The 26,674-nt window shown below is 35.3% G+C and overlaps 2 protein-coding genes across 4 annotated transcripts; both read right to left on the reverse strand.

Moving 5' to 3' along the window:
- Positions 1-4,473: 4,473 nt before the first annotated feature.
- Positions 4,474-10,798, reverse strand: LOC132190677 (nitrate regulatory gene2 protein-like). Of its 3 annotated transcripts, none has more exons than XM_059605717.1 (5): positions 10,702-10,798; positions 7,877-9,127; positions 6,995-7,206; positions 6,438-6,661; positions 4,474-5,512 (listed from the first exon to the last, which is right to left on the reverse strand). In XM_059605717.1, the coding sequence occupies exons 2-5, from the start codon at positions 8,997-8,999 to the stop codon at positions 4,795-4,797; spliced, it is 2,277 nt and encodes a 758-aa protein (XP_059461700.1). In that variant the 5' UTR covers positions 9,000-9,127; positions 10,702-10,798; the 3' UTR covers positions 4,474-4,794. The 3 variants fall into 3 exon arrangements, with proteins under 3 accessions (XP_059461700.1, XP_059461699.1, XP_059461698.1); XM_059605716.1 differs by having other exon boundaries at positions 7,877-9,729; XM_059605715.1 differs by lacking the exon at positions 10,702-10,798 and having other exon boundaries at positions 7,877-9,872.
- Positions 10,799-19,163: 8,365 nt separating this feature from the next.
- Positions 19,164-24,883, reverse strand: LOC132189875 (pentatricopeptide repeat-containing protein At2g34400-like). Its single transcript, XM_059604693.1, is given in 5 exon segments — positions 19,164-19,586; positions 20,233-20,312; positions 21,707-21,853; positions 21,855-22,770; positions 23,951-24,883. Coding segments are annotated over 3 exon segments (1,947 nt in total). The 5' UTR covers positions 24,880-24,883; the 3' UTR covers positions 19,164-19,586; positions 20,233-20,312; positions 21,707-21,751.
- Between the last annotated feature and the right edge of the window lie 1,791 nt (positions 24,884-26,674).

Below are 26,674 nucleotides of genomic sequence, written 5' to 3' on the forward strand. Positions count from 1 at the left end.
ATCTTTGTCTCTTGAAAACAAACTAAATCTGCCTTCCAACTTCTGAGCAGATTTCTAACCCTCAACCTCTTATCCCTCTCATTCAAACCTCTCACATTTCATGAAAGAATCTTGAGCTTCATGATTTAACTCGATTGACCCTCCCCTTATTTATGTCCCTCATAGAATACTCCAAAAAATTAACAAAAGACTGCAAATTATTAAGCTCTCTCTTACCTTTTTTTAACTGCACGTGTAATCTCTTCCCTTTCCATTTCATTGCCCTTGTTGTCAGCAATAAGTAACTCAATGGTCTCCTCGAGCTTCCTTTCTTCTCCATCGTAAGAGATGCCAACTTCTATGCAAGCCTTAGTTATGAAAGCCCTCTCCTGCACCACCAATGGCTCTTCATCTAGAAAATTCAGGATGAAAGACTCCTGAGAAAAGGAAGCCTCTTCTATAGGGGAATCTCCACCCAAATTTACAGCCGGTGTCGCGCATATACCCGGCTCTTTACCCAAAATACCCAACTCAGCACCACCCAGAGGCTGATCCACAGGACTGCTCCCCAATATATCTTCCCTCCCAGACTCCACACAAACACTGGCAGCAGACGCAGAAAAAACCAACGACGCCCACTCGCCAGGCTTCTTACCTAGAATCCCCATAGCAAAAATGCTCGAACCACTCTTCGGAGAGCACTGATCAGCTAGACCGAACACTGGAATAGGAGAAACGTCAAGAACGAGGGGGACAACCTACGTCTTTATCAAAAGACCCGACGCAGAATCACATAATCCCATCGTCAAAGTTGCCTGAACAGTGGAACCTATTGTCGAAACCTCTCCCAGAACACCAACCCTCACTAGAATCTTCCTTGCCAGCCCCTTTCCAGACGATCCAACCTCCGTCGGTGCCTCTACTGTAGACGTGGAATCGATCAACAGGGGAGAAACAGCATGGGCATCTCTGGCGAAGGGTAGTGACCTAGAAATGGACAGCTCAGAAGTGTCGACGTCGCCCACCGAAGCATTGGGACATCCCGCCAAAAGGACCGGCGCACCTACTAGCTTCAACCCTGCACACGAGCCCTCCCTTTTCTCCAAAGGCCTCACCCCAAACTCCACAGCAAAGTAATCTTGCAAGACCAGGGCCTTACTGCTAGGGCCATTAACGAAACCAAAGTCCAGGCTGGGCCGGGCCGTGCAATCTTCTTCCTAAAATAAGTCTTGACAGGTTGAGTGGACTTTCCACGATCCATCTTGGGCCACCCCACATGAGCCTTCTTGGACTGGGCCACACAGAGCTTGGTTTTGTCCCCTCGAGCCGATCCACATTCGCAAGGCCCTCCATACTTGGATGTAAAGCTCTGACACTCTATATATTTAATTGCTATATCAAGCCTTTCCAATCCCACGCCAACCTCTCCTTTTAGCCTGCTCAACGTCTCCCTAGCATTAATGAGCTCAACTTTTACACGGAAGAAGGACTGCTCATCGTGGCAGCCATCCTCCTCCCATCCCTTCACATGATCAGCACCAAGTTTTGATGCTGGCAGCCTCACCGTGGGATACAAGCTGCTCATCAAAAGAGGGAAGCTACTCGCCGGAGCCTTACTGAAATCCCCTGAAGGCTCCCCTTCCTTTGGGTTACTCATTCTCGCCACAACAGAAAAATGAATCTTCTTTGAACCTTCCACACGACCACCAACAATCCTTACCAGGGCATTGATCTTTTGCGAACCCACCACTTGCTTGGCAGAAGCTTGGACTTGCTTGTCCATCTCTGCAAAGGCCTCTTTCAGCCACCTTTGCACCCTGGCTATCGGCTCAGGAGAAGAGTTAAAACAATCCTCTGCCGGTTGCAACGACAACCCCAAAACCTCTGCATAACTCTTCCTACCCGCCCCCTCCTTATCCTTGTTTCCCTCCCTGACCTCTCTGACCTCACAAAGAGATGACTTTGCCCGACACACCTCCAAGATAAAACGTTCCCATCCTTGACCATAACATCCTTTTGGGATAATGATCGAACCACATCTTAGCCTTCCATCAAATTCTTCTTCGTCAAAAAATGCCCATGTCTATTGGAGCATTTCTGCACAATTATTCATGGGCACCCTGCTCTGGATTGATCCCAAAAGACCACAGAAGTTTCCACTACCACCAAGTCCTCCACTATGCATACCAGCCACACTAACTCGTCCTTCTGCAAGAAAATGAATTTTTGTTTTCTATTGCTTCTTTCAAAAGTCCTCACCCTTGAAGCCTCTCCCTTAATCAACAAATCAAAAACTTTGGACTCCACAGACCACCTTCTCGAACCAGCCATGACACTAACCAACAGCTCAAAACTAAATACCAAAACAATGCTTATGCGCCACCCACGCGCCTACACTCAGGCGGAGGTGGATGATAGAGAAGAAAGCACCTTTAGACACTTGTAGGATTGCTTTACAGAACCATAAAAACTTGCAACTTAGACATATTATACCTTTGATATTGTTTAGAGTTGAGTTTAGCATTCCATTATGTTTTCTATTGCATGGAGACATTGTTTTGAGATAGGTAGTCTTAGGAGACCTTTTGGTAGCCTTAGAAATCAATGTGGGAGGATAGGAGGACAAATGGACAAAATGAGGTTCTACCTGAAACATTCTGGGCGGACGTACGACATCAAGCTTGGATGTACGGTCAGAAGCATTACAGAGAAAGCTATTTTGGTCGATCGTCCGATAGCTCTTGTTTTCATGCTCTAGGGTTGTTTTAGTCAGACCTAGGACTAATAGAAGTTTTTTCAACGATTTAGAGGACCCGAACTTGTTGAAGGATTACTCGGAGGATTTAATCGACCCAGGTGAGTTTTAACTCACATAATGCTCGCTATTATTTTCCATGACTGCACATCTATTTTGAGTACCAAAACATACATATTTGCAACTCTCACAATTTACACTTGTTGCACATGAACTCATACATATTTAGACAAACGTTGTGCTAAATATGTTAACAAAGTAAGACTTATAAAAAACATGCATGTAAAATACATACAAGATAAATTGTATCGTATGACATGGTACACCAGTACGTGTGGTATAATGGCCATGGTCTTACTATACATGTTAGCTTTATGGTCAAATATGTGTGTTATATGGGCATTGGATCCAATAGTTGTTTCATGGCCGATGTAGCCTTAATGGGCGGTCACTATAGGACAGACATCATTAGTGGTGTGTGCCACCCCGAGGTCAGACTCGGTCGTGTAGCTAGTGTTATGTACAATAGCATACAATGGTCGGGGCACCAGCATTGTATTACAGGTCCCTCGGAACAGCGCAAACCCTGCTGAGAAGGGGTAATATTTCAGGTAGATCGTACTGTTGAACTATGACTATTACCTTATATCATATGCATATATCATATATCTATATCACATCTATGAAAAATTATCATGGTGGAATTGTTGCATACTTTATAAAAACCAGAGTTCATTACAAAAACTGGCATGGGCATTATATGTGTTAACATTCACTAAGTCTTTATACTTACCCCTTTATTTTAATGTTTTTCCCCCTCCATTACGAATAATTGTGTGAGTTAGCTAGTTTAGAGGAAGATGCCTTCGAAGCAAACGTGGGTAATCGCGCATGATTTGATTCGAGTAATTTTTGAGGACTTGGATCCAGTTTGGTTACTTTCTATGTGGACTGATGGAGGAACCACCCGAACAGACATGATCGAGATTGTTATTTCTTTAGCTTTGCTTAAACTTAGAATTTGATCTGTTGATCTTTTGTTAAGACAATTGTATTATGGGTTATAACCTTATTTGATGATGGTTTGACGACCGGTACATTTGATGATTATTTTTATATTATGAGGTATTTTGTTTACTCTGGTATATGAATGTGTGGTTGTGTATGTAATGCTTTTTATTCTTATAGTTTAGAAAGTCTTCCGCTGAGGTCTCTCGTCTATTAGAGGTTGAAATTCATGAGTTTTGTCCCGTGAGGGATAGGGCTGGGAGACGAACCATAAGATCAATTACTAGTCAATTGACTTGCCCATTGGGGTCGTTACACACACACACACACACACACACATATTTATATAATGGAACTGGGTGGTCGAGCCACCCCCTTTGAGCAAATGGGGGTCAGCCAAACCACCCCTTATTCCCTTTTTTTAAGAAAATTATATATTTATATATTTATAAATGTTTTTGTTATGGTAAGTGGTAACACTTGTTATAATTTGATTGGTGATGACATGCCACCCCCTTTGACCAAATTGGGGTCGGCCAAACCACCCCTTATTCCCTTTTTTTTTAAGAAAATTATATATTTATATATTTATAAATGTTTTTGTTATGGTAAGTGGGAACACTTATTATAATTCGATTGGTGATGACAACGGTTACAATAAAGGAAGTTGCAAGGACCTATTTGTTACTTTTGCATACCACAGAAAATTCCTAACTATTTTTATACCACATGAAGCTTATTGCAAATCAATATAACCACTTGGACTAATTTTACATTTTTTCCAAAAAAATTGAAAATTTCTGGAATTTACATATTACAACCTTCCCAATCCCAACTGGTTTTGGGATTTCAAATTAATCTATTTCCTCTTCTCCTTGGTCATCTGGAAAACTAAATAAAGTAAAATAAATGGGAGAGATGGGGATGCCAATTACTCTAAACTACACCTTGTATCAGCTAACAAGTTATATTTTTAATTTACACCGACACCCATTCCTAAAGTATCCAACAAAATACCTTTTAAGTGTAATTACATATCAGTGCTACTTGAACTATGCAGCCACATCATGGGTGTTCTCCCATTGATGAACAAGTGCAGCATATCCTTCAGCAGAAGCAACAGCAAATTCTGTCATGGAGCTCATAGCAACTGACATTCCAGCACAAAGCACCCTTATTGCAACTTCAGCCATTTTCTCTGCAGTCATTATCACCTCTTCTACCTGGCCAACCTCCACCATTTTCATATTCCCATCAGATTCCTCCATTAATCCACTTCCAAATCTCTTTGATCCAACCGGTGCACGATGAGAATCCTCTCTTGCCTGTTGAGCATAGACAGACCCCATCCCGGCCGCAAAAAAGTCCAGTCCATCGAGCACCGGCCTTTCGCGGATGGCATCGAGAAACTTTGACCATTGGATGCAAAGTCCGAATATTGGAAGGGTACCATTGGACCGACGAGGAGAGAACGGTGCTTTTGAAGATTCAGGATCGGTCTGGACACACCGGAGAAGCCAGCCAGTCAGTGCATGTACATAGGATCGCTGAGAAGTGATCCATGACTCAAAGCAGTCTCTCCAATTCCTGAGTTCTGTCTCAAGATTGGCAGCCGAACGGGCTACCCTCTGTGGCTCGGTTATTGACATGGAGGAGTGTTTTTTTGCATCTAGTTTTGAAGGCATTCCGGCTAGTAAAAGCTTTGCTTCATCTAGTGTTCGCTTCTGTGACTGATGGCACTCTGCCATTACTTTCCACATCCTGGCCAGTCTGTTGTTTACCAATATACATCTTATCAGAAATGTTAGAAAGAAACATGTTCTTCTGGAATAGAATGCTTATGTTTGGGTTAACAAGGGACAATTTTTCATTGGGAATGACAATATGTAGAATTTTAAAATGTTTGATTCTCATTATAAATTGAATACCTCCGAGTGGTAAACTGGAAAGAGTGAAAGGAGTTAATCAAAATGTTGAATTTAGAATACCCCTTGAACAATGGTAGCATACAAGTTGCACACTGCCATTTAAACAAGATTATTGCCTGATCAAAGCTTCAGGATCATTCTCAGACAGCAAATGATGTGAAAATTTTCTTCTTATCTACCAATTTTTCGTAGTATATATCGAATAGCAATGCTATAAGTTAGCAAGAGTTTATAAAATAACTTATAGGGATTCAAGAATGAATCAGTTTGGGGCGGAGAATTAAAATTGAAGTTGATTGAGGGTGAGAAAAAAATATAAGTCAAAAATCAGAAAATTATTTCGTCAATTTTTTAAGAGTTCAAAAAAAAGATCATCATGAATAAAAAATGGTTATACATTGTTAATATGTGTGCAGAATTTAATATCTGAATACATGCAGGTATTTCACACTAAGAATTTGATTTTACACATCATCAACCAACAACAAGAGGCCTTTGATACAAATAGGAGCCATCACTGTGAATTATGATACATGAATAGAGCTTTAGAGTTTCACAAATGCAAGTAGTTTGTCTGTCACTGTTGTTTGTGATAATGATTGGCATTTTCTATAATAGCTCCATTCATGATAAATTAAGCAAACACATGATATATAGAACACTAGAAGCAATTATTGGTATCTCCAAAATGCTAAACAGTCTCTTCACATAGCAGGGAAGAATGTCATATCTTGCACAAAATGATAATGAGATGTTGAGTGACATACCCTTTTGCTAATTCAAGAAGTTGAGGCTGCAATTCTTCATCCCTTAATGTTTCGATCCTTTTTGAAACAGCTTCAACAGAGTGTATTGAAACCTTTATCTGGGTATACAGATCTCTAATGGCTGCTCTTGTTTTATCAACTGCAGAGGGGTCATCTCCTTTCACGTCTTGGTTCCTGAGTTGCTTTTGTTTCTTCTCATAGGAAATTCGAACCTTTTCTCCAGACTGTTCGTGAAGGTTTGTTACACACTGGTCAGGCTCCCATTGTTGCTCCAAGAACATAATTATTAACATGGTCAACTATCTAGTATTTGCTTTCCAACAATTCTCGAAAAAAACAAATGAAAAATATATTTAATGAAAAAGTGATTGAGCGTCCAGCAGTTTTCCCAATGAAGCAATTTTTAAAACAAGTAAGCAATTCCAGTCTGGTGAAAAGTTAGCATCTGTTTACTAATTTTGTATTTTGCACATGTTTCATCTCATAAAATGTTATCATCTCAGAGTCAGAAAATTAGTGACTGTTTAAAGTTTTGGTGGAAGGTTAGAAGCATTTACCTTGACTTCCTCATAGAGTTTCTTTTCCCAGGCATATAATCTGTCCAATGTAGATTGGTGACTGCCTGAATACATGCAGGGTTCTTCTGAGAAGTCACTACTGCTTTCATAACCTTCATCTTTAGAGCTCGAAGAATTAGCTAAAAATCTTGATGAGGATGAGCGAGATGAAGCTGAACGGAACAAAGCTACTGGGTTCAACATTTTCATGGCTGCCAAAAAAGAAGAAAAAAAAGAAAGAAAAAAAAAGAAAAAAAAAAAAAGAAAAAAGAAACTCTAAATTCATGTCCTCAAAATTTGAGCAAATATAAAGCAAAACCAGAGAAAAGTATAATATTTTGATGAAGATTCTTCTACTCCAAGTTCATTTTGGCATACAAGAAAGCAATTGAGACTAATCCATATAAAGCAAAACCAAAGTAAATTATAATATTAAATAATGATTCACCTATTCCATAAGAATTTTAGGCTTACAAGAAATTAATTAGGACTAGTACAGTTGTTAGAATATTAATTAAGCAGATAAATTGACAATTTCCTTTAAGCTTAAGTTTTTGTAGCGATTGGTGATTTAATATGGAAGCAGAGCATAGATCTTGAGTTTGACCATATCTTCGTATTTAACCTCCAATTTAATATTCCAAGTATTAGGCATCACTTATTGAGGGATAGTTTGAACTTAGACGTGAGATGGAGTATTGGGAGATTAATTCAATGATTAAACGCACAATTTCCTATAAGCTTAAGTTTTTGGGATAACTAGTAATTTAATAACAATGAACTTAATATCTATGTACTCTATAGCTACATTCTGCACCACAATATCTCCTAGAAGTACAGGAAAAGTAAAGAAGAATATTTCTGCAACTATTTCTTTCATACCTGAGATTTCATTCGAGGTTGATGCATACTGAGCTCTGCTAGCCTCTAATAATGCTGAAACCTCATTGGCTGAATTGCAAATAATCATGAATTGAGTTTCAAGATCCTTGACAACTTCTGCCATGCTTGTTGGCCTCTTATTAACATAAACAGTAAAGCCTGGTGTTTCTTCATTGGCTTCTTGATTACCAACCTCCAGTTCCTGATTTGTAGCTTCCATTTTTCCTACAGTTTGAGCTTTTGATGATATTTCTCTTCTTCCACGACGCGATTGTAAGCCGTTCACCTCATGCTCAATTTCAGTTCCACTATCTGTTTCTTCCTCCTCATCCTCACCCTCATCGATGTCTTCATCACCTTCTTCTTCAGAGCAATTTAGATCAACTTTAGCTCTCTCTTCTGTCACATTTGCCTTATAACTAGACTCTTCTTGTTCTGTTTCTTCTTCTAGTTCTGGTATCCCTTCTTCTTCTCTGACCTGCCTTAGACCTCCAATGTCATCATCCATGATTGTCTGATCAAGACTATTCCTTGTTCCATAGCCATAGTAGTCAAATGACGAAAACGGATTCCAAAAGAAATCCCATTGGGATGTTTGAGGTGAAGGAGGAGGAATATTGGGTCTATTGTTTGGGGAATAAGAGAAGAATGAAGAACTCATATGTGAGGATTGCATTGCAAAGAAGCCATCAATCCCAAAATGGTGCATTGGAGAGTAAGTTTCAACTCTGACAGTCTCTGGTGACTGAGGCCTCTCCTCCACCAACACAGCTGGCTCCCCACCTGATCTCAGATAATTTACTTTCAAACATGAATTAGGCTGCGACTGAATTGGTGTTGATGATGATAAGGATTTGGGTGAGATTGTGATGAAGCTGGGATTTGTTTTCTTTAGAGGTGTGAAAGGTGGGGTTATGAATGAATCTAACAAGAATTCACGAGGCTCATCTCCTTCAATGTAATCACGAAGAGCAGCTGAAACTCTTTTCAAGGACTGAATATAGGCTATGTGTCCAGAAGCCAATCTTCTTCTCTGCTCAACAGCTTGCTTGATGAAGCTCTTTCGATCTCTACAAAGCTGCACTGTCTCTTCATCATCTAGCTTTGATGTGGAACATCCCATCTCCCACTTTTGCGTTCCGTTTCCCTTTTCACTCTACAACTTCTCTAGTCTTGAATTGAAATGGAAATCACAGCAGCATATATCCTTTTGTATTTATCTCCACGCTCATAAGGATTTGATTTGCAGGCCTTTTTGAATGGAAAGAAAGGGTGTCTTGAGAATCAAGCTCAAAGCAGCTAATTGGTAGAAATTGAATTTACATGAAAAAGACAAAATTTCTAAAGGACTGGGTGCTTTTCTTAATTATCAAGTCATAGAGATAGCTTGAAAACATTTCAAAATTACAAAGCAGAATGAAGAAATGGAGATTCTTTTGAGCCTTCTCTACAAATTCTCCACCAACCCAAGAATTCAACTAGCTTTAAATCATTAATAAGCTATATCAACGACAGAATTGTTTGGAAAAGAAATAAAGAAATTAAAAGTAGGAACAGAGAAAGAAAGAGAGAGTGGAACTTTTGACCAAGAAGTCATTTGCAAAACAACCAGCTAGACCCCAAATCGGTGAATAAATTTGTTTAATAATATATGGGCTTGTTTGTTTGAGTTTACCAAATTAAATTTTGTGCTGAATTGAACAAAAATGATCAAAAGAAAAACCTGAATATTATTAATGCATCAATTCAAAAGATGTAAATAATTGAGAAAAGAATACCATTCAAAAGAGAAGAAAGAAGCTGAGAAAAGAATAAATGGGCATTGGTTGCATGATGAGACAACCAGTTACCACCTGTTAAGAGAACACAACAAAAGAAGATAAAGGTTTAAAGTAGAGAGATAAAGAAATGGAAACAAAAAGAAGAAAAAGAAAACCCATTTGCAGAAGCCACATGGTGAAGCCTCAAACTGTCCTAAAACAGAACTGGAAAAGTGAGGATATTTTAAATACATTAAAATTTCTCAGTGAAAATTATGTTTAAAAGTCAAGAAAAATATGAAAATTAAAACATCAAAGCACAAAGCCAATTCCAAAATGCCACTTCAAAAGCTAGTGAAAATGTTAAAAAAAAAATTAAAAAAAATAAAAAATAAAAAATAAAAGACAAAGAAGAACAAGGCAAATCAGTAGTTAAAGTTAGATGAACATAAAAGCTGACACCCACCCATTTAAAAAAATAGAAATATTTTATGAGATTTTGGTGGGATTAAGATTTCGAATGTTGTCATGCAGACTCTACCATAAAGAAATCCAATCAAAAATAAAATCAACATAGGAAGAAAATCCAATTTGAGATTAAAAAAAGATTTAATATATTCCATTTCTGAAAACATGAAAATTGGAATCATTTAACAAAACAAAAAATCCCATTTCAAAAATTAACCTACTCAAAAACATAGCCTCTTAGAAAATCAAAATAGAAAGCCCCGGAAAAAGAAACAAAAAATAATTCACAAATAAAACTTACATCATCTAGTAAAAAGAAACTTATAGAAGAAGAAGAATTTGAAAAAAAAGACGACCCATTTCAGAAACGATAAGCTTTATTATAGTATTTTGAAGATTCAAGTTTACATTGCAGATTAAGATTATAAATGCTAGCATCTATTGCTGGAAAATGCTGAAGTTTAAGAGGACAAGAAGAGATTTATACAATAAAGAAATTTGAGGAAAACAAAGGAGGTTTAGAATGATCGAGAATTTGAACAAAAAATTGAAAAACAAATAAAGCTTAAAATGCATTATTACAGCGTAGAAGCATACCTGTATATTGCGGGCGGAGGAATAAGAAGATGATGGAGCTTGATCACACAGAGAGAGAGAGAAAGAGAGACGTTGAGAAAAGTAACGGTCAAATCTCTAGTGGAAGAAGAAAAAAACATAAAGAAACAAAATTTAAAGTTTGGGGGTAGGAGAGCTAATAAAGCGAGTAGCGCAATGTAGGAGGACAGAGAATATGACAGGTCATGCCTTTTGCCCTTCATGCTCGATCAAATTTCATCAGTGCCACTCTCTGAAATTTTCCTTTTCAGGAGAATGACCATGATACCCCTTATTGATTGATCATTGATTTGATGGATCGATGGATGGATCCATTTCATTCTAGTGGGTCCCTTTGCAATCTACTTTAGGTGCTCTGAAAGAATAAATCCATCATGAATGAATTGGACTTCAATAGTTAATAGTTATTAAAGAAGACTGCTACATATTTTAATTTTTTTAAAAAAAATTAATTTTTAAATAACGTGTCATTATTTTAAGAAATTTATTATTTTAAAAAGTGTGTTACTAACTAATAGAATGATATACATCATTTGAGAACTAATTTTTGAGAAGAAAATTTAGAATGTGTAGCATTTCTCGTTATTTAAAAGAGAAAAAAAATAAAAAACAAAGACAGAAATTTTCTTTAACCTAATTTAATGAGTGTCAAGTGTCATCTCTCACCTGTTTTTTTTTTTTTTTTAATATTTTAACATTTATTTATTGTCATATCACTAATCTAGGAAACAAAACATTAAATTTTTTAGAAACCTAAAAATATTGAATGATACTTATTATTTATTAAAGTAGGTTGAAAAAAAATTATGTAAAATAAAAAAGACTTCTGGAAAGAACAATCTAGTCTACGTGGAATTAATAACTTGTTTATAATAAGAAGCTTAAAAAATATTTTTAATACCTAAAAAAGAGAAATGGTACTTCTTTTTCTTTCTTTTTTTTTTTTTTTTTTTTTTGTTCTCTTGATTTTAAGTAGATATTATTTTTAAAAAAATAGAAAAAAACTTACTCAACCGGTTCCTCATTTTTTTTTTTTTCGAAAACAATATTCACGTAAAAATAGGAGAAACCATAGTATTTCATCATAAAAAAAAATGTGTCAAATAAAAAATTGATTAGTTTGGTAAAAAAATTCAAAAAATAAAATACTTCTTTTTAAAGAAAAAAAAAGGACAAAAATTCACGTTTAAAAAAATTTAAAAATGATTTTTTTTTTTTAAGCACTTGTAGCTTTAAAGCTTTATTTCTTAACCCAATTCCAAACAATTTTTTTTTCTTCAAATTTTGAATTGCTCAGCCTATTTAGACATGAGTCTCACATAGACATTTTCACATTTAATTGATGTAAATTCATCCAACAACATGATTGATTGCCTTTATTATTATTTTTTAATTTGTGGTCCCGTTTTACTTTGTTTTCTCAATGTGAAATCAACATCGATCGATATCTACTGGATAAACTTGATAAAAACAATATATATATATATATATTTCTTCAGGGTACTTGGTGATTAAGTTATAAATTGGAAATTATAATTAGGGAAGAATTTGAAAAAGCAAAAGAAAGTCGGCTGTAAAGTAAAAGACGGGGGAACCTGGTGCCACTAAAGAGGCGGGATTCTTCGGTTATGGCTCTTCTAGCAAAAGCTCCTGCATTTTAGTCTTAAATATCGATATTACCCTTGCCATTGCTTGCTGGTGGGCTTGTTAGAATTTTTTAGTTCAAACACAGTAAATTTAAGTGAGGTTTTTTTCATATATAAAAATGTTAATTAAATAGTTTTTATTCTAATTTCTATTCAGAAGCATATTTTTTTAGGATACATTTATAATTAGCATAGTAATGCAATTTGGCATTTTAAATCGTAGTTTAACTTTTAAAATTTTGCGTTTTCAAAAAGCATCTCTTTATCTGCGATTTGAAAATGCAGATTTTTTACATTTTCAAATCGGACAGAATTTTCTTCCAAACTGGGTTGAAGGAATTTCTTCAAACCTATTCTATGAAAATGACATGTGTCACTTTTTATATGAGAAATACATGTTTTTTAAAGAGGAATGATATAGCCCTAACTTGGGGCCAACTTTTTTCTTATTTTTTAATTTTAAAAAAAAAATAACAAAATTAAAAAATTTTATATAAAAAAATTTTGTCATTATTATGAATAAAAATACAATTTTAATTTTTTAAAAAAATGCCAAATAAAAGAAGGACCAAAATAAAAATTATTGCTTCAGAAACTTTTTTAATTTTTTTAATTAAAAAATAAAGAAAAAGTTTCTAAAGCAAAATACAGTTTTTATTTTTTAAAAAAATACCAAAATAAAAATTATTGCTTCAGAAACTTTTTTTATTTTTTATTTTGTTATTTTTTAAATTAAAAAATAAGGCAAAAGTTGGGCAAAATAGTTGTGCCTCTAACATTTTCCTTTTCTAAATGAGAAATATTATAATATAATAAAACTCTCATATTTTGCTTATCAAAATCTTAGGTGGCATAGGGCACATGGCCCAAGTCAATGTAAAAGGGCACATAGCCCAAGTTGATAGTGAAGGGCATTGCCACCTAGGATTTTGATGGGCAAAATGTATGGGTTTTATTAGATTTAAGCATCTCTTTTTAAATAGCATGTGAACAGCATATGCTTTTTTAATAAAATTATTTTTAACTTTGTCATTGTAATTAAAAAAAGCATGCACTTCTCATATGCAAAGAACACATGTCATTCTTATATAATAGGTTGAAGGAAATTCCTTCGACCAAGTTTGGAGGAAAACTCTGTCCTTTCGAATTGCAATTTTTTAAAATGTAATCCCAAACAATTGATTTTCTGTGATTTTGTTTAAAATCACACTTTTTATCTATGAAATCGTAATGCCAAGCCCACCTTAATTAAATTTTTTTAACATTTTTTTTATGAACTCAGAGAGAGAATAGTAGCAAATCTCTTTGTATATGGTATTGCCAAATAACAATGAGTCGATTTAACTCACATCTTTTGTTTCTTTTAATTTTTTTATTTTTATGGAATAAGACAAAGATTTTTTTGAGTCATTATTACTATTATTTGGATTATTGGGGCCTTATTTGACTGCCTAGAGCCAGCCCTATGTGCTCAACAAGGTCTGAATAGGAATTTACTGCATGTAATGCCCAACATAGAAAGGTGCTAGAAATGTCGAATAAAAATTAATAGAAATAAAATTAGAGTAATCTATAGTGTATGGAATTAATTGATTTAGATAAGATTTCAGAAATTGTTAGTTTTATTTTATTTTATTTTATTTTATTTTTTGACATGTCCACCTAAGTAAAGGGGGAGGGAAGATTCGAACTACTGACCTCCGCTTCATGAGGTGTGGTTCACAGCCGATTGAGCTACTCCTTAGAGATAATTGTTAGTTTTATTAAACGTTAGTAGTTTGTATTTTAAAAAATACGGTATTTAAAGCGCTATAAGGACCCTAGTGACTATTTGGTCAACTAGAGGCTCCAAAGCACAAAGAGAGAGTGTGTTAAAAGAGAAAAGGAGGAGGAACGATTTAAGATTTTTTCCTTGAATTTTGAGACATCAAAGCCCCACAAGGTGAAAACCATTAACTTAGCTTGTATTTTCGTGTTAAGATACTATCTTTTTCTTATGGTTTTGTTGTGTGTGTTGCTATGTACATTTTCTTGTGTTATATGTAGTTATGAGCATGAAAATCAAGAAAAAAGTTTAAGCCTTTTGTGAAAACCCTACCATTTATGTAGGATCTTGTTTTAGACGGACTAAAAAGGACTAAAGATGAGCTTTAGGCTTTGTAAAAGGTAGGTATGGCCTGAATACTGAAAATTAGGGGATGTGTTAGTGATGAAAGCTTAAGTATAAAGTTGGAAACTTTATGTTTTAAATGCAAAACAATTCGAACTTTAGGTGTTAGATAGTGTTATTAGGGGCTATAGAGGCCTTACAAGAGCTAAAAATGTGTTTTCGGAGGTTGAAGATGATGAATTGTAATGCCCCCAAATTTAAACTGATTAAATTTCGATCAACTTGGAGAGTGTTACTGGCAATACCTCTAAAACGATTAATTGGTAATTGGCTAGCGGTATCACCCATAAACTTATCAGAGTAAAAACATGCGAAAAGTGAAAATACATGATATGAGGTTACTAATAGCATGATTATTCATTAATGACATTATGTAACATCAATTATAGACTCAGAGCTTCCAACAATATTTTATAAACAAGATATTGATCATCCGTCTAACAAAACCTGATAATGTGAGCCATTCGCTTGGCGTCTTCATCCCAACGAATTTGTTGTTTTAGACTCTAGCAACCTGCTAAACCGCAAAACACTGAAGTGTTCGGTAGGAGGAAGGAAAATAACTATGTAAGTTCACGACTTAATAAGTAAATTATCACATAACCGATCTATGTAATGAGCTTTAGGCGACAGTTCATAACTCTATAATATTAAACATGAATTTTCATAAATATAACATGAATTGTCTATATTATTATACCATTAATGGCACAATACTAGAAACAATCACCGATATTTTAATGCAGAAAAATCATTATATATATATTCCTTTAATCATAGCTATCATTTGTATGGTCTATCCAAGCCATTAATCCCTTATTGGTAGGGTTGGTGTTGTCCCGAGAGACCCGAAGGATAATTCCGGTGCTTCAGATATTGTTGCATACCATTGTATACTAGCAACCCGACTGAGTGTGACCTCGGGTTGCCCACGCTACTAGCAAAGCCGTAATCGTGACTCTATCTATGCATGATGCGCTCATCACAAAACAATCATTGGATCCAAGGCCCAACATAAACATAAACATCTCTGCAACCATAAGATCAAGCCCGTATAATAGTAAGCCATTGACTGTTATACTGTATGTACCATGTATCATGTCATATGATGCAAATATTGTTCATTTATTTAGAAAATTATATATAAACATTTATCAGTTTCGACTAGTCTAACATGTTATAAAAATTTAGTAGGCTCATAACATATTATTGAAAGTAAAGTATGCTTAGTCCTTTAACATATCAAATGTTGTTATTAGAGTAATTATGTAAGTAGTTACTTACCTCATTTGCTCATCCATAATCGCGGTCATCTCGAACTTCCGTTATTGTGAAAAATACCCCAATATTATAAACAATACCTCGTGAGTCTAATCCATGTACGTGAAAACCCTAATCATGAAATAGACATACTAAACCATCATTAAATCCTAATCACTCATTATGGGCACTATTGAACGTTCGGTTAGAGAAGGTTGAATGTTCAACCAAATACAGTCAAACGTTTGATGGGTACCAGAATGAATGAAAGACTCCAACTTCTACCAATTACGTATCAAATCTTAACCAAAGCTTCTAATAACTTGATAAAAACATGTTAAACGTAATAAACCATGGAAAACGAGAGTAAGTTTATAAATTTTTAGAAAACTAATTATTTTATTAGAGATAAATTATAAACTCCTCATGATATGCTTAAGACTCACAAAAAGCATGATAAATCACATGGACAGAATATAAACAACATGAAAAACGAGTTTAAGGTCCTAGGTTTACCTCCACGACGTTGGACTACACCAAATTAACCTTCATGTCTCTCTATAATCTCTTTCAAGGAATGTGGTTGCTAAGGTGCGTGGGTGAAAAACATGGTCAGAAGATTGTGGTTGGTGTATTTATAGGCGTAGGTGGAGTGGAGAAGGCTCAATGATGTGGCTGATAAATTAATTTAGCTTTTCATGCAGGTATTGTCGAACATTCGAAAAATAAAGAAAAATAGAGAAGAATCAAGTTAAATTCAATTCTTAAAACTTAACAACGCAATCGTTTAGTAGTCTCCGGCAACGGCACAAAAAATTGATGTGGTGTTTCATTGTGCAAAAATTATCAATAATAAAATTACTACTTGCAATAAAACTAATTCCTGTAGGAAAAAACTTTATTGAGGGTGTCGAACCTCAAGGACTGCGGTGACATTGTGCGGTGACATTGTTGTTAAGGAGAAGACAAGTCTCCTATAAACCATAAGCAAAGGAAAAGTTCTTGAGAAGCTGTTGGGAACAAGTTCCTAGAGAGACATGAGAAAGAATGAAAATTGGAATGAAAGAAAGAATGCATTGCATGAGAGTTTTATTGATGTTTATGAAATGTTTAGCATGAGATTGATATTGATGTTTATGAATTGTTTTCTTGCTTAAATATTTTTGTTTCACTTAATGGGCCGAGGAATACGTTTAAATGTGTGCAATTAAGTTTTATGATATGAAGCATATGCTAATTGCTCAGATATATGCGCATGTATATATTTATAGAGCGGGATGCGAAATATATATATAATTACACCTAAGATATTATATTGTAAATATATGAACAAGGAAATGATCAGATGATTTTATGTAATTACAAACTTTTCTACAATATTTATTTTATCAGCTATGGGTTGTTTGATAATTTGGAAAACCTATTGTAACTATTATTCTAAACTCATGGTTGAAACTTTATTTTATTTTATTTTATAAAATTCAACTCCTATTAAAATTCAGTAATTATAATACTTACTGAGAATGTGGATTCACAAATTCACCTATGTTATTGTGGTAACCCCATAATTGCATAGATGTTATTGCAGGTGTTGAAGAAGATGATAACTCGGTAGCTAGGGCTGGGCGCAGGTCAAGTATTGCCCATTTCGGGCACCCGGCCTGCAATATGTGGGTCTGAAAATTGTAACCCGTCACCCGGCTCCATTGGATTTTATCCGCCGGGTATCGGGTTTGCGGGGCTGGTTTTGCAGGCTGGGTAGGTTGGGCGATGGCTGAGGCAGAGAGAGGTTGATGACTGTGAGTTTCAACCATGTTCTATTTAACAAGAACATCGATGGTATAATCACCGTCGACGAACTTAACTGGGCCTTCAACCTTCTTGGCTTTGGAAATCGAGAGAGAGAGAGAGAGAATGAAAGAAACAAACCTTATGATCAGAGCTCCAGTTGACGTTAATCACGGCTGAGCGGGAGGGGCGCAGAGTGAAGCTGAGGGAGAGAGAGAGGCATGAGAACAGAGAGACCTGAGGGAGACGTGAGAGGGAGGCGTGAGAGAACTGAGGGAGAGAGAGATATTTTGGAATATGGGTTATTAGGTTTAGGTTAAAGCGGGGCGGTGAGGGATTTTTAAAAAACTCAACCAGCAATTCGACTCGCCCCGTACGGGTAATTGAAAAATCAACCTGAATTCTCATTTTTTTAGGGAAAATGGGCAGGGTGGGTTTTACGGGTTGGGCAAGTATTTGCTCACCAAGTACTTGCCCAACCCCTATACTTGGGGTATTATAATTGAGGCTATGGGATGCTTTGGGTTTTGTCAGACTAGTTTCATTAGTATATATTTGTTATATTTTTGGCACAATAGAGAGAGGTGCATAACTCCAGGAGCATCATGAGGAATTTGATCGCCTATTAAATAATACATATAATATTTTGGGTTGTTGAGTATCCTAACCTTGACCCCATGACTTCTCCACGTGTTTTAATGTATTCCCTAGACTTTTAGACTTGGTAATGTATTGTTGGTAACCTACACTTGATATTTGGTCATGTTGACATTATTATGGTAAATGAAAAACATTTATCATTCATGACCCTCCAGTAATTATAGAAGTTACACTTGTGTCTATCTTGTGTAACTTTAAGAATGAAGTAACTTATAAAATCACAATTTAATCAAAATTCAATAATAATCAATTACAAGGCCAATAGTAATTTTAAAAGTCATATAACTTTTTAAGTAATACAACAGCTACACAAAAGTAACTTCTAGCATTACTCATGATCCACGCTCTGGACTTTGATATTTTTTCGTGGAGAGTCAAGACCAGGTCATGAGTCTCCAGACCCACAATCTAGCTATGGCCTGTGGGTCTCTTGGCTATGGAGCCGTAGACCACAACTTTTTTTATTTTTATTATTTATTTTTTATATTAATATGCACACAAGAGTATTATTCTATTTTGGGTCACATCACTCACATGCATGTATCGCATACCTATTTTTCATTGGATTTAACAAAAAAAGGCCCTAATAGATGGGGTTAAGTGAAATAACTTAGTAGTTTAATTGGGGTTAATATACTTTTTAAAATTTGGAAAATATTAGATTTTTTTTTTTTTTTTGTAAGAGAAAATATTAGAATTTGGCTGTAAGTGAGAGTGCAAGTTTAAATTTTAATTTAATTTTCTTTTTTTCTTTCGGGTGAGCAGATTGCATTAAAATTTGCTGATTATATATATATATATATATATATATATATATATTTTTAAAAAAAATAATAAAATAATAATAAAAAAAAATTTTGTGCCTGGCGTGCATCACTGTTGATGCACGCCAGGCGTGCTTTCCATCATTACTCATCCAAGAATACTTAGAATTTGCTCCTGTTGAAATTCCACATGAGAAAACATTGCTCTTCTCCGAATTGGGAGAAAGCCTAGACAAAAAGCCACTAAACCGGAATAAGGGCATGTTTGGGATTGCGTTAAAAAACTTAAAAAGTACTTAAAAAGCCGTGCTAAGCAAAAGTTGGCATGTTTGGTAAAAAATTCCAAAAATACTTTTTTTGACTTTTTTACTCTAAAAATTCCCAAAACGCACTTTTGGCAAAAGCTTAAAAATAAAGTTTTTGCAAAAAATCACTTTTTGACTTAAAAGCTATATTTCTCAAACGTAATCCCAAACAGGCTCTAAGTAGTCCTTTATCAAAGATAACCTGCCATGCTCTCTTTCTAACATCTCCAATGGAACCAAAACTGCCCTTCATTAACCAGAGAATATGTGCAAGCTGCAATTGAAAATCAATCCTTAACAAAGAAAATTAAGATAATCAAGCCATAAACCATTAGATGCATATTGCATACAATGCAAGTAGCAGGACAGATAAAAATCTTATCTGAGTCCTCTGTTATAATCCTAAACAGACGGAAGTTCAAATGGAACCAAACTGACCAAAGTCAACTGGCAAGTATATGTTTCTTTACTTCGAAGAAGAGAAAAGAAGCATAATTGAAGATTTTAAGATCAATGAGCTTTTAAAGAAAAATTATGAGCATCTGGGCATGGATTTATTGAAACGAGTGGGGGGAATCACATTGTTCAAACAGAGCCATGCGTTCCTCACACAATTTTTCCAAATAACATATGCTTTTGTTTGAGGTTGCTCATCATCAATTGAAAAAGTTTTTCATATATCGAGTTTGTTTTTCCCATAGAAGGCATGTTCAACAGATGGTGTATAGAAAATTTGAAAGATTTCCGACAAGAAAGCTTCCCGCATGAACCAAAAAGACATAACCAAACCATTAAGTACTATGCAAAATAAAATTAAATAAAAAAGATCCCCATCTAAGCATAGATAAGTTGCATAACCATTTTGATAAAAACACGATTAAAAAAATAATAACAAAGCAATTGATAGTATATTCACTCACCTCTCTGAGCTTTTACATCCCAACACAAGGCTTTGAGAAACCATTCTTTCCATGAATGTCAACTCCAATATTTCTCCAGGCTGAAATGTAAGAATCAGAACACTTGGTTAATTGAGGGGGGCAATAATGGAAAGAAAAAGGACTAAATAAACCTTAAAATTTATGTTACACTCACTTCACGTCATAAGCAAAATAAATGTCAGCTGCATCGACAAACTTTCCCCTCAAGGAAAATATAGAAAAGATGAAACCAGTCAAAAGCAAATGTAAGCTCAATTGACTAAACCATGCTCCTATTTGAGTGATTTAGAGTTGAGGATTTTTTCTTGTTTTTTCTTTCTTTTCTTATTTAAACTGATGTACCCTCCCAAGGCAATTATTCTCCTTCCAGGGAAGCTTGCCAATATAAGATTTCATATAATATGGTTCAAAATGGCATCAAAGCATTGCACGGAGAGTGAAACAATCATTGCCATTATGGATTAGGAAAAAGAAAAAAGGGAAGGGAAGATTAACCCAAGCAAAGCTTCAACTTCCACGGAAAACAAAGCATAGAGACATACAGATACACAGAGAGAGAGAAAGAGAGCACAAGTAACAACAAACAAGCAGCAAGATGTCTGAAAAATATTATGCAGATTAAGTGTTATTTCATCACTTATAACATTTTATGTTATTTGAGAAGTATTTTTCAGTGTTTGAAAATTGATAAGTGTTTTTTTTCAAAACTTTGCAGAACTCCCCCGTAAGTTCTTTCCTTGGTTTCTACTCCAAACCTTACCCTTTCTACATTGAAACCCTAAATCTCCTCCTTTACCAAGCTTTCACCACGAGTAACCTTGACCCTTGCCATTCAAATACCTAAGTTTAATACTTTCTGTCAAGAGAGAATCCTGCAACCTAACCAGCAACTTGCCTCTTGTGTCCAGTCTGTTAAAATTCTTCAGAATTTAACCTATACTTGAATTATGAACCCTTTACTTCCTTTTCCCATACCTTAGAACTTCAAAGCTAAAATATTTCTCTAAGTTTCACCCTAATTATGCATAGACAAATGCCCCAATACAGCTGTCTAACATCAGACTTGGTGTCAGGGCCCTTTGTCCTCCGTCAAAGTCAATTCATCAGTTTTTAACTGTCTTAAGAAAATTTAATGAATTTAAAGACATCAGTGTAAAAGGTTACTTAATACGATGCATGAAATGAGTCACGGAATCAAGGAAATATTCTAATTTCCATATGTTTAATATTCCATTTATTTTTGAAAAACCAAAATTCCTACTAGAAGTGGATGATCAGAAAATTGAAATGTTGACAATTTGCCTATGGGTTTATTTTTCAGATAAATGTAAAAAGCCACAGAGAGAAATTGAAGATCAGAAACATGTTCACTGCCAGCATAAGAAAACTTGGCCTTAGTCAAGCACTAACAGCAATAAATAAGCGGAAAAGTTAAGTTGACGAAATCACCAACCTATAAACATGTGATTCCAAGCATATTGTTTGGTCCAGAAGACTGCTAAGTACAGTAAGTTTTTAACTCATCAGTCTTCTGTAACAACCTTGTCCCTTCAACTCCTGGTTCAGCAAATTCACCATTCTTCGGAATGTAACCTTCCCCCCTGCAGCTCCTCGTACAGCAGATCAAGTACTTCATAAATTTCTGCCGAATTATGGTGTGAATCATCGCCAGCATGAAATTCATGAAGTTGAGTCTCAATCTCAATCCAGCTGCAACCAGGAGTCTTATTGACACCCCTCTGTCTCATCAACACTATCATCCTTGCTGAATCATGCCACCTATTCAAATTTGCAAAAATTTTTGATGAGATAACATAATTTCCAGAATTTGAAGGCTCCAGCTCCAGCAGCAGCTGCACAACCCACTCACTGATATCTGTGTTTTTGCGCTTCTGACAGGCACCAAGCAAGGCCCCCAATACAACTGCATCAGGTTTTTCAGGCATCTTCTCAATGAAGTCCCAAGCTTCATGAAGATGTCCTGCACGTGCCAAAAGATCAACCATGCAAGAGTAATGCTCGACTTTTGGGACCAAACCAAAAGACGAGCTCATCATATCAAACAATCTACGGCCCTCATCAACCAATCCTACATGAACGCATGCAGAAAGTACTCCTACAAATGTGATGTCATTTGGGCAGGCAAACCCACCCTCCTTTGACATGCGCTCGAATAATAGTAAGGCTTCTTCTGCCTGCCCATGAAAAGCAAGTGCAGAAATCATGGCATTCCAAGAGACCTCATTTTTCTGTGGCATGCCTTCAAAGACTCTTCGTGCATTGTCTAAGCTCCCGCACTTTGCATACATATCAACCAATGCAGTAGCAACATATATGTCATGCTGCAAGCCTCTTTCTGATGCATATGTATCAACCCATTTCCCAACATCAAGGGCCCCAATTGAGGCACAAGAAGACAGCACTCCGGCCAACGTGATTTTATCTGGATTAACACCCACCTCTCTCATGTGATTAAATAGAATGATTGCTTCATCTGACATTCCATTTTGTGCATATCTGACATTTATACTTCAAGTTAAAAATTAACATAGAACCTCAATAACACATCTAACTTGCAGAGTCAATTATATGAAAGTTAATGCAAATAACACACACATATATAAGCATATATTTCACACATACATAAAAATGTGTGTGTGTAATATGAGAGTTGCTTCTCATATTGAATTTGCTCAGCTTATCCTAAGCATCACATTAGACACAACTACTCTAGATCATGACAGATTGCTTTGAGTAAGAAGATGGAAGCAAATCCAAGTAAGTCCAACATCTATTTATTTCATGAAAACTTCTTGGAGAATAGCATTCAATTATATGAAAGTTAATGCAAATAACACACACATATATAAGCATATATTTCACACATACATAAAAATGTGTGTGTGTAATATGAGAGTTGCTTCTCATATTGAATTTGCTCAGCTTATCCTAAGCATCACATTAGACACAACTACTCTAGATCATGACAGATTGCTTTGAGTAAGAAGATGGAAGCAAATCCAAGTAAGTCCAACATCTATTTATTTCATGAAAACTTCTTGGAGAATAGCATTATACAAAATTATGCATAAAATTTGGGTACAAATAGTTCTGACAACATTCCCACATCAAGGAGACAAAAAGAATGGGAGGGGAGACGAGACCAAGTTGTCTCAATGTAAAAAAGGCAGAAAGCAGTTCTCTTCTATTTAAAACTTCAAAACACAATGGTAAGTGTGGATTCAATTCAGACACCCAAAAAATATTTGATTGAAAAAATTATTAATAGGTTGTGCCCTGAAAACTTCATGTCAATTGAGGATAAGATTATTTCTCATTTAATAACAATAGGTCACGACTTAGAAAGAGATTTAAAAAAATCGAATTAGGCTATTACATCAACAGTTCTAGTTATGAAAGCTTAATTTCCAGTGACGATTATAAAATGGTTCTCCTCACATTTGTCAGTCAAGGGCAAAACATCTCCGTCCAAAAAACAAAGAAGCCAAGGATGAGCCTGTTATAATGAATATCTCAAATGATCTAAAACAACGACAGAATAAATTAACTACATTTCAGAGATTATATTATCAAGCATATTGAAAAAAAGAAAAAAAAAAAAAAAAAAAAATCATGTTTTCACAACATCAAGTCTACAACAAATCATAGTATCAAGCTCAGAGAAAGAATAACTTGCCCCGTGATCATGGCATTCCATGTGACGACATCTTTCTTCCCCATAGTATCAAAAATCCTCCTTGCCGCCATTAAATCCCCACACTTACCATACATATCAATTAATGCAGAACCCACATAAGAGTTCAGCTCTATCATATTCTCAACAACGAACTCCTCCACCCACCTCCCCAAACTCAAATCCCCTATGTCCTTACATGCCCCAAGAACGCTCACTAAAGTCATTTCATCTGGCACAAACCCTACTTCCCTCATTTCCTGAAACAGCCTCACCGCATCTGCAGCGTACCCCATCTTTGAGTACCCCGATATCATGGAGTTCCAGGAAACCAAGTCCCTCTCAGTAATTTCGTCAAACACTTTACGGGCCCAACCCAATTCACCACACCTAGCATACATTGTTATCAGTGAATGATATGTATGATCATCAGCATCCAACCCAATTTTAAATATCGAAGAGTGGGCCACCCGGCCATGATTTAACGCTAAAAGATTCGCACATGCAATGAACAAAAATGGGTACGTAAAATTATTCGGTTTTATGCCCAAAAACTTCATTTGGTAATAGAATTGAAGGGCGAGAGAGTATTCGTGCCATGTATTGGTTAGGCCACGGATCATAACATTGAAAGCGTAGTCGTTGGGTTGGGGGATATGGGAGAAGAGAAGGGAGGCATAAGTGAAGTTTTTGAGGTCGATGATTTTGGAGAGAAGGAAATTAGATTTGTGTATGGAGTTGACGAGCATCTGGGTGTGTATTTGTTGCAACTGTTTGGTGGATGCACATTTTTTCAGGAGGGACAAGAGCGTCTCACGCAGAGGTTCTTCTTCTTGTTGCTTTCGTTGTGGGTAGTTAATGTGTGCGTGCATGGTGCTTGAGAAAATGAGAGCGCGGGAATTCAAGCGTGAAGGGACTTTTCTCCCAAGCATTGTGTCTGCATGTGGGAGAGAATAGCGCGTGTGGCAATCCTGAGCGTCCTTATAACGAACTCAATATATTCAATCAGTGGATATATATAATGAGGGGTAAAGATGTTGACCCATAGGGAGCAGCTTATTGCAAATGAGTACAACTGTAAAATCATAGGGACTAGTTTTGCATTTTTTCCTTTTATATGGTGTCAATTATTTTGCTTCAACGTTAAATTTATAGTCAGAAGGAAAAAAATAAAATAGCAACCTATCACATTTTAGATCGTACTTTATGGAGTTGTATAGAGACTAGCCCAAACAAATGAACAACATTTTCAAAAAATTTTATTTTATTTATGCCTTTCTTTCCAATAAACTAGACGTGATGTTTTTAACCTTTAAAAGATTATGAAAGATTTTACTCTAGTTGAAGGGGTTCAAGGTTATGGAAGCAGAAAATTGATCGACTTAATAAAATCCACCAAATTGTTTAGTCATTAGTGTTGATGCAATTGAGTTGCCAAAAAGTAATCAAAGTCATCTAAAAACTATAAAAAAGCCTCTCAAACTACGAGTCATTTGCAATATAGCCTCCCTAATGTTCAAAATGTACTAAAGTAGCCCCCTAAACTACTAAATTGTTTAAAAAATGCCACTTGTTTTTTTATATTCCTATAATGCCCCTATTTTTTTAACAAATAAAATAATAAAATAATTGTACAATAAAAAACCAAACAATTTTTTTAAAATACAAGAAAACCAATGGACGAATAAAATTCTATAGTCAAATTCTGTACCTTTGATTTTACTTTAATACGACAAGAAGCAATTTGTAATTTAGGCCAACTACAGTGACTAATTATTTATTATTTATTCCAAAAAACTGTTTTTTATTTTTTATTTTTTATTTTATTTTTATTTTTATTCACCCATTGGTTTTCTTGTATTTTTAAAAAATTGTTGTACCTATGATTTTACTTTAATACGATAATTTAGGTCAACTATATTACTATAGTGACTAATTATTTATTATTTATTCCAAAAAACATTTTTATTTTATTTTATTCGCCCATTGGTTTTCTTGTATTTTTAAAAAGTTGTTTGTTTTTTTTTTTTTTTTTTACAATTATTTATTTATTTTATTTGTTAAAAGAATAGGGGTATTATAGGAATATGAAAAAATAAGTGACTTTTTTGATACAATTTAGTAGTTTGGGAGGCTACTTTAGTACATTTTGAACATTGAAAGCTATATTGCAAATAACTGGTAATTTAAGAGACTTTTTTATATTTTTCCCAAAATTCTATTTATATTAATGTTCCCATATTGGGAACATTTGCTTGGGCAAGCAATTCCCTTGCTTGCATTGAATATATTCTTCTTCGAGAATCCCAGCATATCACATGCATCATATTAATTACTCGATGAAAAATTAATTGAATAATGTAATATTAATGAAATGGTACGTCTTCCATTTACTATTCTTTGAAAAATTAATTGAATAATGTGGAGGGCGCTTTGTAGGGGATATTGTTCTTGATGATATGGGGATCTGTTATAATATGTATTTGTAAATTCGAGAGGGTGTTAAGAGTAATTCCATGCATAGAATGGATGGGAATCACTTCATTCTCCTTTCTCTCTATGGAGTAGAGCTTTCTTTCTTGCTTGCTTGTAAAAATAATTTGAGCTGCTCATTTTCCTTGGAGGAGGAGGATGATACCCGACACAGACCTTGTCCTCCACGCTATTTTACATGCTTCATGCATCGCTTGCGTTTTTCTTCAAGAATTTCCTTCTCTCACTAGGTTT

This window comes from Corylus avellana, chromosome ca8, assembly GCF_901000735.1.
Source record: "Corylus avellana chromosome ca8, CavTom2PMs-1.0".
Lineage (NCBI taxonomy): Eukaryota > Viridiplantae > Streptophyta > Magnoliopsida > Fagales > Betulaceae > Corylus > Corylus avellana.